This window comes from Buceros rhinoceros, unplaced genomic scaffold (genome assembly GCF_000710305.1).
Source record: "Buceros rhinoceros silvestris isolate BGI_N320 unplaced genomic scaffold, ASM71030v1 scaffold12126, whole genome shotgun sequence".
In the NCBI taxonomy this organism is placed as follows: Eukaryota; Metazoa; Chordata; class Aves; order Bucerotiformes; family Bucerotidae; genus Buceros; species Buceros rhinoceros.
In genome coordinates this window covers 17,087-29,715 of record NW_010419367.1, presented here as the reverse complement: position 1 = coordinate 29,715, position 12,629 = coordinate 17,087, and the positions used below count along the sequence as shown (strand labels likewise).

General features: G+C 50.9%; 1 protein-coding gene across 1 annotated transcript in view; it reads right to left on the bottom strand.

The window, feature by feature from the left end:
- Nucleotides 1-12,629, bottom strand: part of PRR5L (proline rich 5 like) — a 25,044-nt gene that overhangs the window by 4,990 nt on the left and 7,425 nt on the right. Inside the window, exons 4-6 of the mRNA XM_010138888.1 lie at nucleotides 6,137-6,194; nucleotides 3,305-3,396; nucleotides 238-378 (exon numbers count right to left, since the gene is read on the bottom strand). Of these exons, the coding sequence (XP_010137190.1) occupies nucleotides 238-378; nucleotides 3,305-3,396; nucleotides 6,137-6,194 (291 nt within the window). The remainder of the gene's footprint in view (nucleotides 1-237; nucleotides 379-3,304; nucleotides 3,397-6,136; nucleotides 6,195-12,629) is intronic.

Genomic DNA, 12,629 nt, shown 5'->3' with positions numbered 1-12,629 from the left:
CTGCTGGGCAGGCAGCGGCCACAGCTCACTCAAATTCCACGGTCTGCTGTGATGGAGACTCACCCCGCCATTGCAAAGCTGAGAAACCAGAACTAGGGCACGCAGAGAAGCTGGGAGATGAAAATGTATGTGAAAAAAAAGAGTCCAGAGACTGATCCTAGCTGGGGAGGTTCATACAGCTCAGTGAGGTTGAGACACCCGAGCAGAGTCAGACAAAGAAGAGCAGAGGTTCCTCACCTGCAGAATTAACAGCATCTGGACTATGGATGCTGGGAGCTTTGTCTGGACCAGTGGAAGAATTTCCTCCAACTTTACTTTTAGCAGGACCAAGTCTCTGAAGCCGAGAAGAGCGATCTGACGGATAGTCAGCTCCTGACCCTAGAAAACACAGAAGGCAAAATCCAAGAGTTGGTAAAGGGACGTGTGAGCATCGCACCAACACACGTACGCACGGAGCGGAAAGGGTCTCTCCTGCCCCTTGCTGCTGTGGCAAAGCCCCTCCAGCTGCTCACGCGGAGGGTTTGTGGTACTCTGGTCGCTTCCCTCTCGGTCTCTGTCCCACACAAAGTCTGAAATGAGTAACACCACATCTGTGGTGCCACCGGGTTTGGAGCAAAGCCAGAAACAGCCCTGTGTTTAACCGAAAGATTACGTATTTGTGAAGCCCAACTGCCACCCAGTTTGGTCACAAACATCTAAAGCCCAGGATGGATGAAGCTCCTATTTTCAACACTCAGAGCTGAGAAACCAGAGAAGGTTTGGCAAGGAAAGCGGCTGGTACAGAGTATTCCTAAGCTACCTCTGGACGGTGTCAGAGCCTCTTTTTGCTCAATGTCTGCACTTTTTACACCTGGCTGATATGACAAAAATTTACATTTTAGGCCATTCCAGATTTTAGGATTTAGGCTGGAGCAATGCCAGAGAGACTGCTTGGACCAAGCATCATTCCAGAAAACACAGCTTTGACTTCTACCACATGGTGCTCTGCGTCCTCCCAGATTCTTTTTCTACATCACCACCACAAGTGAGCAGCCTTAACAGATGAAGATGGTGTAATATTTCCCAGCATATTCAAACACAGTTGGACTCTATTTGGCATTCTGCTGTCTCCCTCTGCTCCACACGACTTTCTCTTAATGGCAGAAATTTTCCTCCCAGCCCTGCCCAGCACTTTCCAGCCTGGAGAGTTTCCCTTGTTCTTCCCAGCATGTTAATCTCTGCCCCGTGTTGTGTTCGGGAACCATTTCATGGTCTCCATAACACACTCAATATGGCAAATATTTAGCTGGAAGCAATTAACAGCAGTTAATCATTAATTCATAATGGGTTTAATGTCATAATTAACAGCATCATTGATACGTAAGTATGAATTAAAGCCAATGGTCTGGAGGGCAGCTTGGCCAGAATTAAAGCACTTGGCTGTTTTAATCCATCGCTGCGGGTGTAGAAACAGGGAGGTATAGAAAGCCCCGGTGCATATCTCCTCTCTGAACTCCATTTCAGCAGCTGCACGCTTTTTATTTATATCGTGCAGTTTAGTCCCATTAACTTCATACCTCATTTCAAAATGCAAACATCTCGCCGTGCCAAGCAAAACAAGATTTGCCATTCTTTTTCCACACCAAGTAGTTACATCAACAGCTGCAACTGCACAAAAGCCAGTGACCTGTTTACACAGTTCCCCTCTGCACAGTAATTTCACCAACTTGGCCGCTTAAAGGTCATATTTCTGCAGCAACTACGAGCCTCGGGTTTAAACTTAGCTGAGATAGGAAGTTACCTCTAGTTATACCTTCGGAAACACGCGCTCACGCTCTGGCTGACCGAGTTTCACTCTGAATGGGCGCTTGCTGGGATCACAGAAGAGCAAAACCAAATCATCCCGTTGACATTTGCAGCAAAGGACGGGGAACCAACAACAAACCGACTTTCCCATCTACCAGCGTAGCGTGTGAAGGGCTGCCACTTGAGATGAGCGCTCTCCACACGCGGTGACACTCTGTATAAATGGGTACGTACTGTCCCCTCTTCGTAGGAAGGGCCCGATAAGAGCAAGTTCTCACTTCTGGCTGCACTAGCAGCTCTCTCGGTTGTGGCTTGGGCAGCTCATTCAGAGTCAAACTCTTGGAGGTATTTAGGTGGTTTCAATCCATACGTTTGTGTAGGACTTTGGTGCCTGCAAAGTTTTAAATACGCTGTCTGTCACCTTCCAGTTCCTCGTCCATAAAATGGCAACACTCCCCTGACCTCACAGCCTCCATGGAACATTTTTGAATGGTAAGGGGCAGAATCACCAGCATTGGTGGGTATGACACAGCGTCAGCTCCCTCATCTCCGCAGCACACGGTGAGCTGCGGTGCGGACAAACCCCTGCCTGAACAAATCAGGGCCACCTACCTTTAAGCATCTGCAGCAAGGAAAGAACAAAAACAAACACAGAAGAAAGGTTAGTGTCTGCCCTGGCAGAAGTCCCTCCTCTCTTAGCAAATGCCAGCTTCAACAGGATTAGAGGGAAAGGGCAACCTCTGAGCTTCACCTGCTGCCCTCCACACAACGCAGGGAAAAGCAATCAGAAAAGGCTCTGGAAAGCAGGTCTTGTGGAAGAGGCAAACGTCAAGAGGAGGAGGAAGGTATGTCCAAGAACGTCAGTCTCCTCACGAGGAGCATTTTTCTTTTCCTCTGATGGAAGAGGAGAGCAAAAGAGGCTGGAGAGGGAATTAAGACTGCTCGTATGGAAACCCTAACTAAAACTGCATCAAAAATGATGCAGCTCAACACTTCTACAAGACATCCAGCGTTCAAAATACGCACTGTAAGCACACCTTACATACAGCTGTTCATCCATTCCCTACCCACAGATTTACTGTCCCCTTGTTAAAGCTTCAAAAATCCCAACAGAGCATTTTCCAAAGCCCTCCAAAAGCAGTTAGGGTGAGTTAAACACGTTTGCTCCTGATCTGTTCTTCAGATTTGTTCCTCTGAAGAGAAATGGTCAGTGTTGTCATCTGGACCAGCAGTCCCAGGTGTTTAAAAACGGGAGAACTATGAATACAAATGGCCAGAGCTCTGATCTAGACGTGGTAGAGTCCCATAGGTTCAGAGTTCAAGCTTAGCTTAGCTTAGCTAACTCGCATGGTTAGCGATGACTTTGGCAAACTCTGCTTCCTCCCAGGGTTAGTTTAAAGCTTTCGAGCCCTGTTCAGCCACTGGCCAAACAGTGCTGCTGGAGGAGAAGTCTCCACGTGCCATTAGCAGACATCGCAGTCACGCTGCCTGACCTGACTGAAGATCGAACTAAGATTACCTGGACTGGGTAGAATATTGCCTGGAGCGTAGGAAGAGTCTCCGTGAAATAGTGATCCCAGATTTCAGCCAGGACATCGATGCGATCCTCACCTACGAAAACAGGGCAAGAGCAAGAGCTTTAGCGACAAGGAGGCTAAAACCAAGCGGAATTTTCCCACTGCTCTCTTAGTCCCCCAATAAGAGATACAAACCCACCCTTTGCATTCAGTTTCTGTTCCAAACTGGTCATCGCTCCGCTAAGCTTCGCTTTAACTGGCAGAGGCACAAAGCTGTGACCACGAATTACTCTGTCCCTCACTGAAAACACCAGCTCTGTGCAAAAGGTGAGGCCAATTCCAAGAAAAGAGGGAAGCCCCTCTTCGACCAGCGGCTTTAGCTCCACAGCAAGGGACTGTGTAATCTCACTGCTGACACGCTCAACTAGAGCGGGAGCACGGCCGCAGGACCTGAAAACCAGCAGGTCACAGCCAACATCAACTGCTGGGCAGCCGCCGAGGCCGGGAGGCCGTTTACGAGAGCTGAGCCCCCTCCAGCATCCTCCCGCTCCCAAGCGCAGACACAGCAGTCAGGACCCTGACCAGCCGCAGAGCCACCGTGCTCCTCTCAAACGTGGCACTTGGGGACTTTCCCGAATTAAATCCACTTGTGGCCACCCCTTGTGTGACTCGACTCGAACAAACATTCCCAGATGTAAGTGGGTATTTAAAACAAAGGCAGACGGAGTTATGCAACTCGTGATTCCCATAACAGGAATACAACTGTGGTCAAAAGCCTGTTATTAACCCAAAAATGCTTTACGGAGCATAACCCTTTGAACAGACGTTAAATTCTGCTCACAGGCTTGAACTTAGAGCTGTCTGTTCCTCAGCATTTGGCCCAAAGCCTCTATAAATTTTAGGAGGTTTTTCCCCCATCCCAAAGGCCTCAGTTTTGCAATGTTTTTTCAAGTTTTTTTCAAGAGATTTCCCAGAAATTTCAGGTGCAAATACAGGCTCGAGTTTAATAACACGAGTTTCTGACAAAATGATTTCCCAGGATACCTTCCACAGAGCTCAGAGCAGCCAAGACTCAAGGAGCAGTGATGCAACTGCTGCTCAAGGCAGCCTTGAAGGCTCAACCTCAAGGTGACTAAAAACCTTCCATGAGGAACTGGAATTCAAAGAGCCTCGTGACTGAAGCGCCTTCTCTACCTGGAGACTCCCACACGGGCTTTCCCTGGGCTTGCCCATGGGCTGTGCTGCTTAGGACCTAGCCAGAGAGCAGGACCAGGTCCTGCAGACGCTTCCTTTCGAGCTGAGCCCACCAACGACCAGAAGAGGGTTCAAGAAGGAGGTTACACCCTGTCAGCTTCGAAACGAGACCTGCAGGCAGACAAGCCCCTACCCGTAACAGCGACCCACTACCAGAAAGCACCGGCTGCACGAGAAAAAGACAACAGGAAACAGAGGAGCTGAAGGTTTAAACCCTTCCCTCCTCTGCCTCCTCCCCAGGACTGCAACGCTTTGGTGAGTGGAGCCAGAATGAACTGTCAGACCACTTCTCCTTCTGAAGGGGAAGGGAGAACGGTTTGCTTCAAGAAATCAGAAATCCCGCAGGCGTTGAAAGAGATTCTGACAGACTGTATAAAGAAAAGCCACGTTAAAGGAAGAGGCTGTGCTTTGCGAAGCAGACACAGTAAAACTCTGCCATGCCCTGCAGCAGGAGCATTATTCCATCTCCGAGTACTGGGACACTAGAAATTTTCCAGGAAGACAGAGCTAACCGAGAAGCAGATACAAGAAGTTGTTGTTGCTGTGACCACAAGACCTGCAACGAGCCTACACATTAAGAACGAAAGGTGCCGTGAGTCATCTCTTGCAGAGATCCAGCCTGCGCAGCCAGAGTGGCTCCAGTGTCACTTCAAACTAGGGACAAAAAAAAAGAGAGGCATAGGAAGAGAGTTTTGCTGTCTCCCTGGGAAACTTCATCATACCCAAACTACTGGAGCAGCTGCAAACTACCCTGGGCAGCTCTCAGCTCACTTCAAACTCCATTTTCATAATGCTGGAGTCCTACAGCTTGCTGGACGGGTGGCAAAGCTGCTTGGTGAGGAACAGTGTGGAGGAACCCAGCACCGGCAACGACGCGAGATTATAAGCGTCCATCAGCTCCAGATCCAGCAGGCGAGTGATCAGCACAGGACCTTCTCTGCGGGCTACAAAACCGGGTCAGGTCGAGCAGCAGCCTGGTTTTGAATACAGCCATGTGCTCTGGACAGCTCGTCTGCGTGAGCAAACTGTTTGTCGTTGTGACTAACTCCCCACACACCCAGCCCTGCGAGCCGCTGCGCCACGCTGGCCTCCGTCCACCGGCTCTGCTGGAGCAAGCCTCTGTGGTTTCAGCAGAGCTTCATGTGGGATCCGCTTCTCACTGAAGGATTTTGTTCCCACCAAGCGACCGTTTTTTTTCTTTAAGGTTATACACAGCTTGTCAGTTCAGCTCTCAACAGCACGACACAATAACCAAAATCGTGCTGCCATCGAGCTGCGGATCACGTTGAGAAATAAAAGGCAGAAGGCAGCTCCCAGCAGTTTGGCAACAGGACCCAAGTCCCGCCCAGAACTGCTTGGAGCCCAGGTTCAACTGCCACCCAAGACCCACGTTCCTGCTCTCGCAACGAAGACGTGGCTGGTGGGAGCGTTGCAGCCGTGTGGCTGTTCCAACAGCCCACCGTTCCTTAAGCCGTGTGACACCAGAAGGGGCTGCGCGCTTTCTGGGCACGCGAGACATCTTGTCGGACCACCCAGCAAGGCGTCACTCCCTTCCAAAGCAGGGTTCTTACTATACTTGCCTTCACACAGCTTAACCTTCTCCTCTATAAACAGCAAGCCTTTCGCAAGGAGCTGGTTCTGCCAAGAGAGAAGAGAGACACGCGTTTGCCTTTGCGCAGATTTAAAATGCACATGGAAGAATAAGTTTCTTTTTGCGATGTTACCCGCTTCGCATGCAGTTACCTAAGGATTAGTCAGAGCGTAGCACTTTCTCCCAGCACCGCCACCAGCCCTGGGCTCACTGCGAGTGCTGAGCGTTCATCAACCCCGCCTTGTTCAGCCGGGCACGAGAACACGGCGGACACAGCAGAGAGCCAGAACACTAGACAGAAGTGGGAAGGAAGGGGCTGTCCTGGGTCACAGGGAGGGAGTCACGGAAATGAAATGGGTCCTCACGTAAGCTCTACCTCAGCCATAGGATGGAGGTGAGCAAAGGGCCAACTGCTACCAAAACATCCCACTCTTCCGCCTGTGCAGTAGCTCAGGGCTTCCCTGAGTCCCCAGCGAGCCAGTGCAGCTCCCAACCCATACTCCTCTCTTCCTACCTGTTCCCCTCTTATGAGGCTTTTTTTTTCTTTTTTTTGGGCAGTGGCGCAGGTCTCCCCTGAGCCCCCAGCGAGCCAGTGCAGCTCCCAACCCATACTCCTCTCTTCCTACCTGTTCCCCTCTTATGAGGCTTTTTTTTTCTTTTTTTTTTTGCACTGAGCGGCTGGATCATTCCAGCACAGAGTCTCGAGCTGCAGAAGTAGCAGGAGCAGAACAAGGTATCGATGGGTCTGGCTGCAGCTCGGGACATCTAAATATCCAATAAGCTTTCTGTTCCTATCTCCCCAAACACAGGAACGGCACAAACCCAACACCTACCTTTTTGTTCTCCCAACAGCCCCAGGAGAATCAGTTATTCTGAAAAACTTTGAGAATCCCAGAGAAAGGAGCTGCTATCACCATGTCCTAAAGGGTTCAGTCCTGCCACAGAGGTCATATGGACAGAGAATAAAGACTTCTTTTATCTGGTATTCCCAACGGACACTGCCTGGACACCGCCAGGGCCGCCCGATGAGCCGCCACTCCGCACGCCTGCCCCTGTGCTGCTGGTCTGGGTGACGGACCTGCCTCCTGTAACCACAGACCAGGGCGGCTCCTCCCTGACGCGCACGAGCGGGTAACTGTGGAAGCCACTTTGCTTCCATCATATGGAAGCCAGGAGAGCAGCACACACCTCCCTACAAGAAGCAGCGACACTAAGCTGGGGTACTGTTGAGGGGAATAAAAAGAAGGAAACGTTGCTCTGTGACATTCTCTGCTTGTACTTTGCTGACAGAACGAGAGATAAACTTGCCACTCAAAAGTCCTCGTCATCGTTGACGTGTGTGGAAAAGGAAGGGCTCTTCCTTCAACAGTGTTTAATCAAACAGACTCCAGAAGTTGTTTGCAAGAAGCTGAGCCTGAGGATCTGGCAGGTAGGAAAATACTGAAGTGAATAAAACCAGGGGCTGAATTCAAGCAACACCCTTTGCTGTGGAATCTCACCTCGTGCCAGGCGAGCTCTGAGACCCTTCGGGGCTGGGCGCCACCGAAACACCAGAGAGAATCTTTCCGTTCAGCATTTTTGCCAAGATTTCAGCAAAAGGGGAAGAACGAACACGCCACACGAGCTCCCCACTCGCCTCACACGCTGTGGGTGGCCGGGGGAACTTCCATGAAGAGTTTCCTCTCAAGTCAAGACAAGACTGTGTGGATGTTGCCGTCTTCACGGTGTGGAAGAAGCGCGGTGTTACACAACAGAGAGGAAGTGGGCACCTCTCCTTGGCCCTTGTCCCAGCTCACAGCTACTTCACCCACATTAAAACACTAACTCATGTTCTGCTTCAATGGCTTGTCTTAGATGAGCCAGATATAAGCACTTTTGAGACACTACTTTAAAAAAAAAATAAATAAAACTACGGTTTTCCAGCTACTTTGCTCATAAGTCAGTATTATTGTTGTTTTCAGCTTTCAGAGATTTTCAGATTTAAGCTTAGCCATCTCAATTATCCACTCAAATTTTCCCTTTCCCTGGGGAAGACAGAGACTTTTAAAAAACCAAAACCCCCATTTTGCTGGATTAAAAAAAAAAAATATATATATAAGATTTTCTTCTACACATGATGGTTTTTCTGAAACTCAGCCCTGTCTTCTGGTCAACCAAGGATTTTTGTTCTAGCTTTAAACACCACTTTTACGGGCTCTACAAGCACGTGGCCACTTTCTGGGGTAATCTGAAGTTAATCTGAGGAAAAAAAAGCATCACCCAGACTTGCCTGGCAAGTGTTTTGTACAAAGTTATTGCCAGCAACTCTGTGTGAGCTGCAGCAGCCCCTACCTAGCGCATCACCCCCGTCTTTTTTTGCTCTAGAAAGAGGAAATAGCGACAGAAGCAGATTTTGATCCTTTGTAGAGAATAAACAGCAAGATAAATATGAGACAGCATCCTGAAATGACTCTTCCAGAGACAGCTTTGCTCAAAATAGATAAAAAAGCCCACTTGAAGAGATAAAGCGAGGCAAGGAGAGTCAGAAGTGGAGCAGATCTGGCACACTGAGTAGGCAGCACTGCTACGATCTAGACCACAACGTGCCTGCGAGGCAGCAGCCGTAGGAAGATCCCACAGCCGAGTCCCCCGGCAAGGCACTGCTCCGGGACGGAGACAAGCTTAGCCAGGGCATGGCACGATGGCCCGCACCGGTGACAGGGCTGCACTGCTGGGTGACCCCCTCGGTGATAACGAAGCTGGGCAGTTGCTATGGAGTCCTTGGAGCTGCTCCATGACAGCTCAGTCCTAGAAAGAGCCAGATGGAGCAGAAGTAATGAGCAGACCTGCATGAACAGGGGTTCCCAGCCAGCGAGGAGAGAAACGCAGCGATGAAGAGCAGCTTGACCCAAAGACAGACCAATGGCCGAGCCCTGCCACTCACACCCGCGTGGATTCGGTGCCCTCGTGCTGCTGCAGCCCCTGGCAACAGGAGCAGAGGTGGAAGCCACGGAAAGCAATGTGGCACACACCAGGTTTTCACTTTGACTACGCAGGACAGGGGGACCCGCGGCATTTTCAGCTGTTAGCGCAGCGTGACAAAGCAGCCCTTCAGAGGAGAACGAGCTGGAGGGATGCTGGAGGCCCAGAAAAACTTGCAGCAGGGGCTTGAGTCTTCCCCTCCCGCTACAGCCACCTTGCACCTGCCCTGCAGCAAGGGACGCTGACCTCTGCAAGGTTTGTCCGTCCCACTCCTGTCCGCTCGCAAGGGAGAGGACACAGATCAGCTTTGGCTCGGATCCGGGCTCGCCTCATCGCTGCTGCTGCTTCCTCTCAGAGCTATCTATTGTTATCTCGCTATTTTGACTCTGCTCCGCAGCCCAGCACCGTGGGTGCTCACACGTTGCGGTTTCCATGGTTTCACACACAAACAGAAAGCCGGGCCCGATTCTGAGGCGGGACCCGGTGCCTGCCACCGCGCCCCACTGCAGCAGTTGGAAATCACGTCACAGCTTTGGTTCTGGTTTTAAGACACCAAAGCTCTCATGGGATTGAGGGTAGATCTGGACCAGATATAGCCCAGATACTAGACAGAGGGTGGGCAGAGCCTGGCACAGGCTGCCCTGAGAGGTGGCAGCAGCCCCATCGCTGGCCCCATGGCAGGTCAGGTTGGCCCTGGGGGCTCTGAGCCCCCTGCTCGGGGGGCAGATGTCCCTGCTCCCTGCAGGGGTTGGGCTGGGGGAGCTTGAAGGTCCCTTCCCACCCAAAGCAGTCTGTGATTCTCTGATTAAATGAGGAAACAGTCCACTCGCCATGCCTCACCCACCAGCTCTGCCAGCGCAGACAGTGACCGCCAGGCTGAAGAGGGCATCAACTCTGGGCATCTGACTTGCTGCATTTGGGTGCTGGGAGAGGTCACAGTGCCTGGGAAAGGATGGGGTCTCTCTGGCTCAGGAGGAGACAGTTTGGAGTCAACCTGCATAAAGTGGGCAGTTCTGCTACAGCGGTTAGCTGTGAAATAACCAGCATTTCTACTTTCCCCTGGGAGTTTCAAGATGAACAAGCCCCCGGAGAGTGAAGAGAAACAGTTCACCCTTTCCAAATGTTTTGTTTCAGGCTGCCTGCAGAATCAGGAAGATATAAAACCAGTGAGTGTTAATAAATTGGTGCATTATTTCAAACATTTGGGGGTCAGACAGCATGAAAATGAAGGGAGCTTCTCCAAAAAATCCTCCAGCTGCCCCAGAGAAGTCCCAGTCACCAATACATCCTGTTCCTCCAAACCCCAGCCTACCTTCCATGCTCAGAGGACTGCTCCCTGTCAGGGTTCAGCTGGCCTCCAGGGAACTAACCCAGCTGGGTTGTGCCCAGCTGGGTGCCTGTGCAGGGGGATGGTACCAAGTGCCCCCTTCCAGCAGCAGGAAACTATGGGATCAGCTCACAGGCAGAGGCAGTGCTGGGAAACGCGGAGAGTGAAGCACTGCTGTAAGGCAGATCTGCAGCGGATATTACGAGTCGCCGCTCTCTGGCATGTACACTCGGACTCCGATCCAAGGAGCTGGCCTGTATACACAACAAGGTTGCTAAAGCAGCAGATTTATAAACACAGATCTCCTTCGGAATATCTGAGTTCCCACCGAGCCCCTTGCAGGGATTACATTTCTCTTTCAAATGCAAACCAGACTCAGTAACGCTGGCGTGAGGACGGTTTGGTAGCAGAGAAAGTCTGGCGAAACCCCATCTGTTTCCTAAACATTCCTTCAGCAACTTCAGGAGCAAAAAGCTGGTGAGTGTTGCTGGAAAGGACTGGGGAGGAACCAAGTCAGGCTGATCGCAAAGGTACGTCTGTCTCATCGGAAAAGCTCTGCCCCATTTTAGCCTGAAAAGTCAGTGGTCAGAAAAATTGTGGTGGGGGTGTATAAAACACACACGATGTAAGAGCCAGAACGCTTAAAACAATGGAAAATGTGATTTTCAACATTATCGTAGTGGCTCCTGTTACAAGGGCTTTGGCTTAAGAAATGGAAAACATTTAAGTCACAGAATCACAGAACCATCTGGTTGGCAGAGACCTTTAAGATCATGGAGTCCAACCGTTCCCCCAGCACTGCCAGAGTCCCTAAACCCTGTCCCTCAGCACCACACCTACACGGCTTTCAAACACCTCCAGGGATGGGGACTCCACCACCTCCCTGGGCAGCCTGGGCCAGGGCTCAGTCACCCTCTGGGTAAAGAATTTTTTCCTGATATCCAACATGAATTTCCCCTGATGCAACTTAAGGTCATTTCCTCGCGTCCCGTCAATCACATCCAAATATTACACGATCCAGTTGTTCTACTTGCTGCTAGGATATTTAAAACTGCCCGGCTCCACGGGAGAGCAGAGCCTTCAGGGTCCATTTCAGCCCAAGAGAACAAAAAACTCAGTTCTCAGGGCAGCTCTGCAGTGAGCTTTAACACGTGGAGGAGGAAATTGCTGCCAAAGGAGACACTTCCACTCTACTCCTCATCCTGGTGACCCGCTCCCATCACTTCCCCCACATCAGAGGTGATGAGGACAAGTCAAAGAAATTAGCTGAAAACTTTGTTTTTTAATTTCAAGGTTATTTTTCAGCCAAATCAGCACCTTGAGCCAACTCCGCTCATTTGGTGGCAGCAGCTTTGCATAAAGCAGCTGCAGTCAGCAGCGGAACTGAACCCACGGACAAATGAAATGATGATGTCAGCCCTTCTTGGGCACATGAACAGTCTTTCCCCACGCCACAGCCCAAGGATTTTTGAGCAAAGACACTCATTCAGGAGGGAGAGGTAAATTTTATCACTGCCGCACACTGTCTAGCCTAGAATCTGAATCTAGTCTGGAGTCCGCATCCTCGCTCACAGCGGGGGAAAAAGCTCATTTCCTACTACAGCCTTTATCTCCGGGTTTGTCTCATGGCTTGCCAGCTCCAAGAGTTTGACTTCAGGGTAAGCCTGATGGACGCCAAGTTACTCCTTTTATCACGGAGCAAAAAAAATATCCCAGAAATTACATCTGAGTCCCCGTGGCGTCAGCGGGAGAACAGCAGCTGCAGATGAAGCCGTGCCTGTACGCCGAGGTATTTGCACCCATGTGGACAGACAGACTGACAGAAGAGCAAACCCAGAGGTGAGCACAGCCAAGCCTTCGTGCTGTTCCTCCGAGGCAACACCACCTCCTTCGGGGTGGGGTGCTGAGTGCCCACACTGCGACTGTGGCCTGATGGAGACCCTGCCTTTATGGTGGAAGAGCACAAGTTTTACTCCTGCTTTTGCAGGAGAAAACAGTCCTGTGGATTGGATCCCTCTCCCAGGCCAAGATCAAACGCCCTCAGCTTGCTGAGAGGAATGCCACAGAGATCACCAGCCTCCAGCAGCGAGCAGCCTACACAGTCTCCTCAGCCATCAGCGCTACTGAGCAAGGAACCTCAGCTGACAGAATCGTTGGGGTTGGAACAGCCTTTAAGGTCACCAAGTCCCCCCAC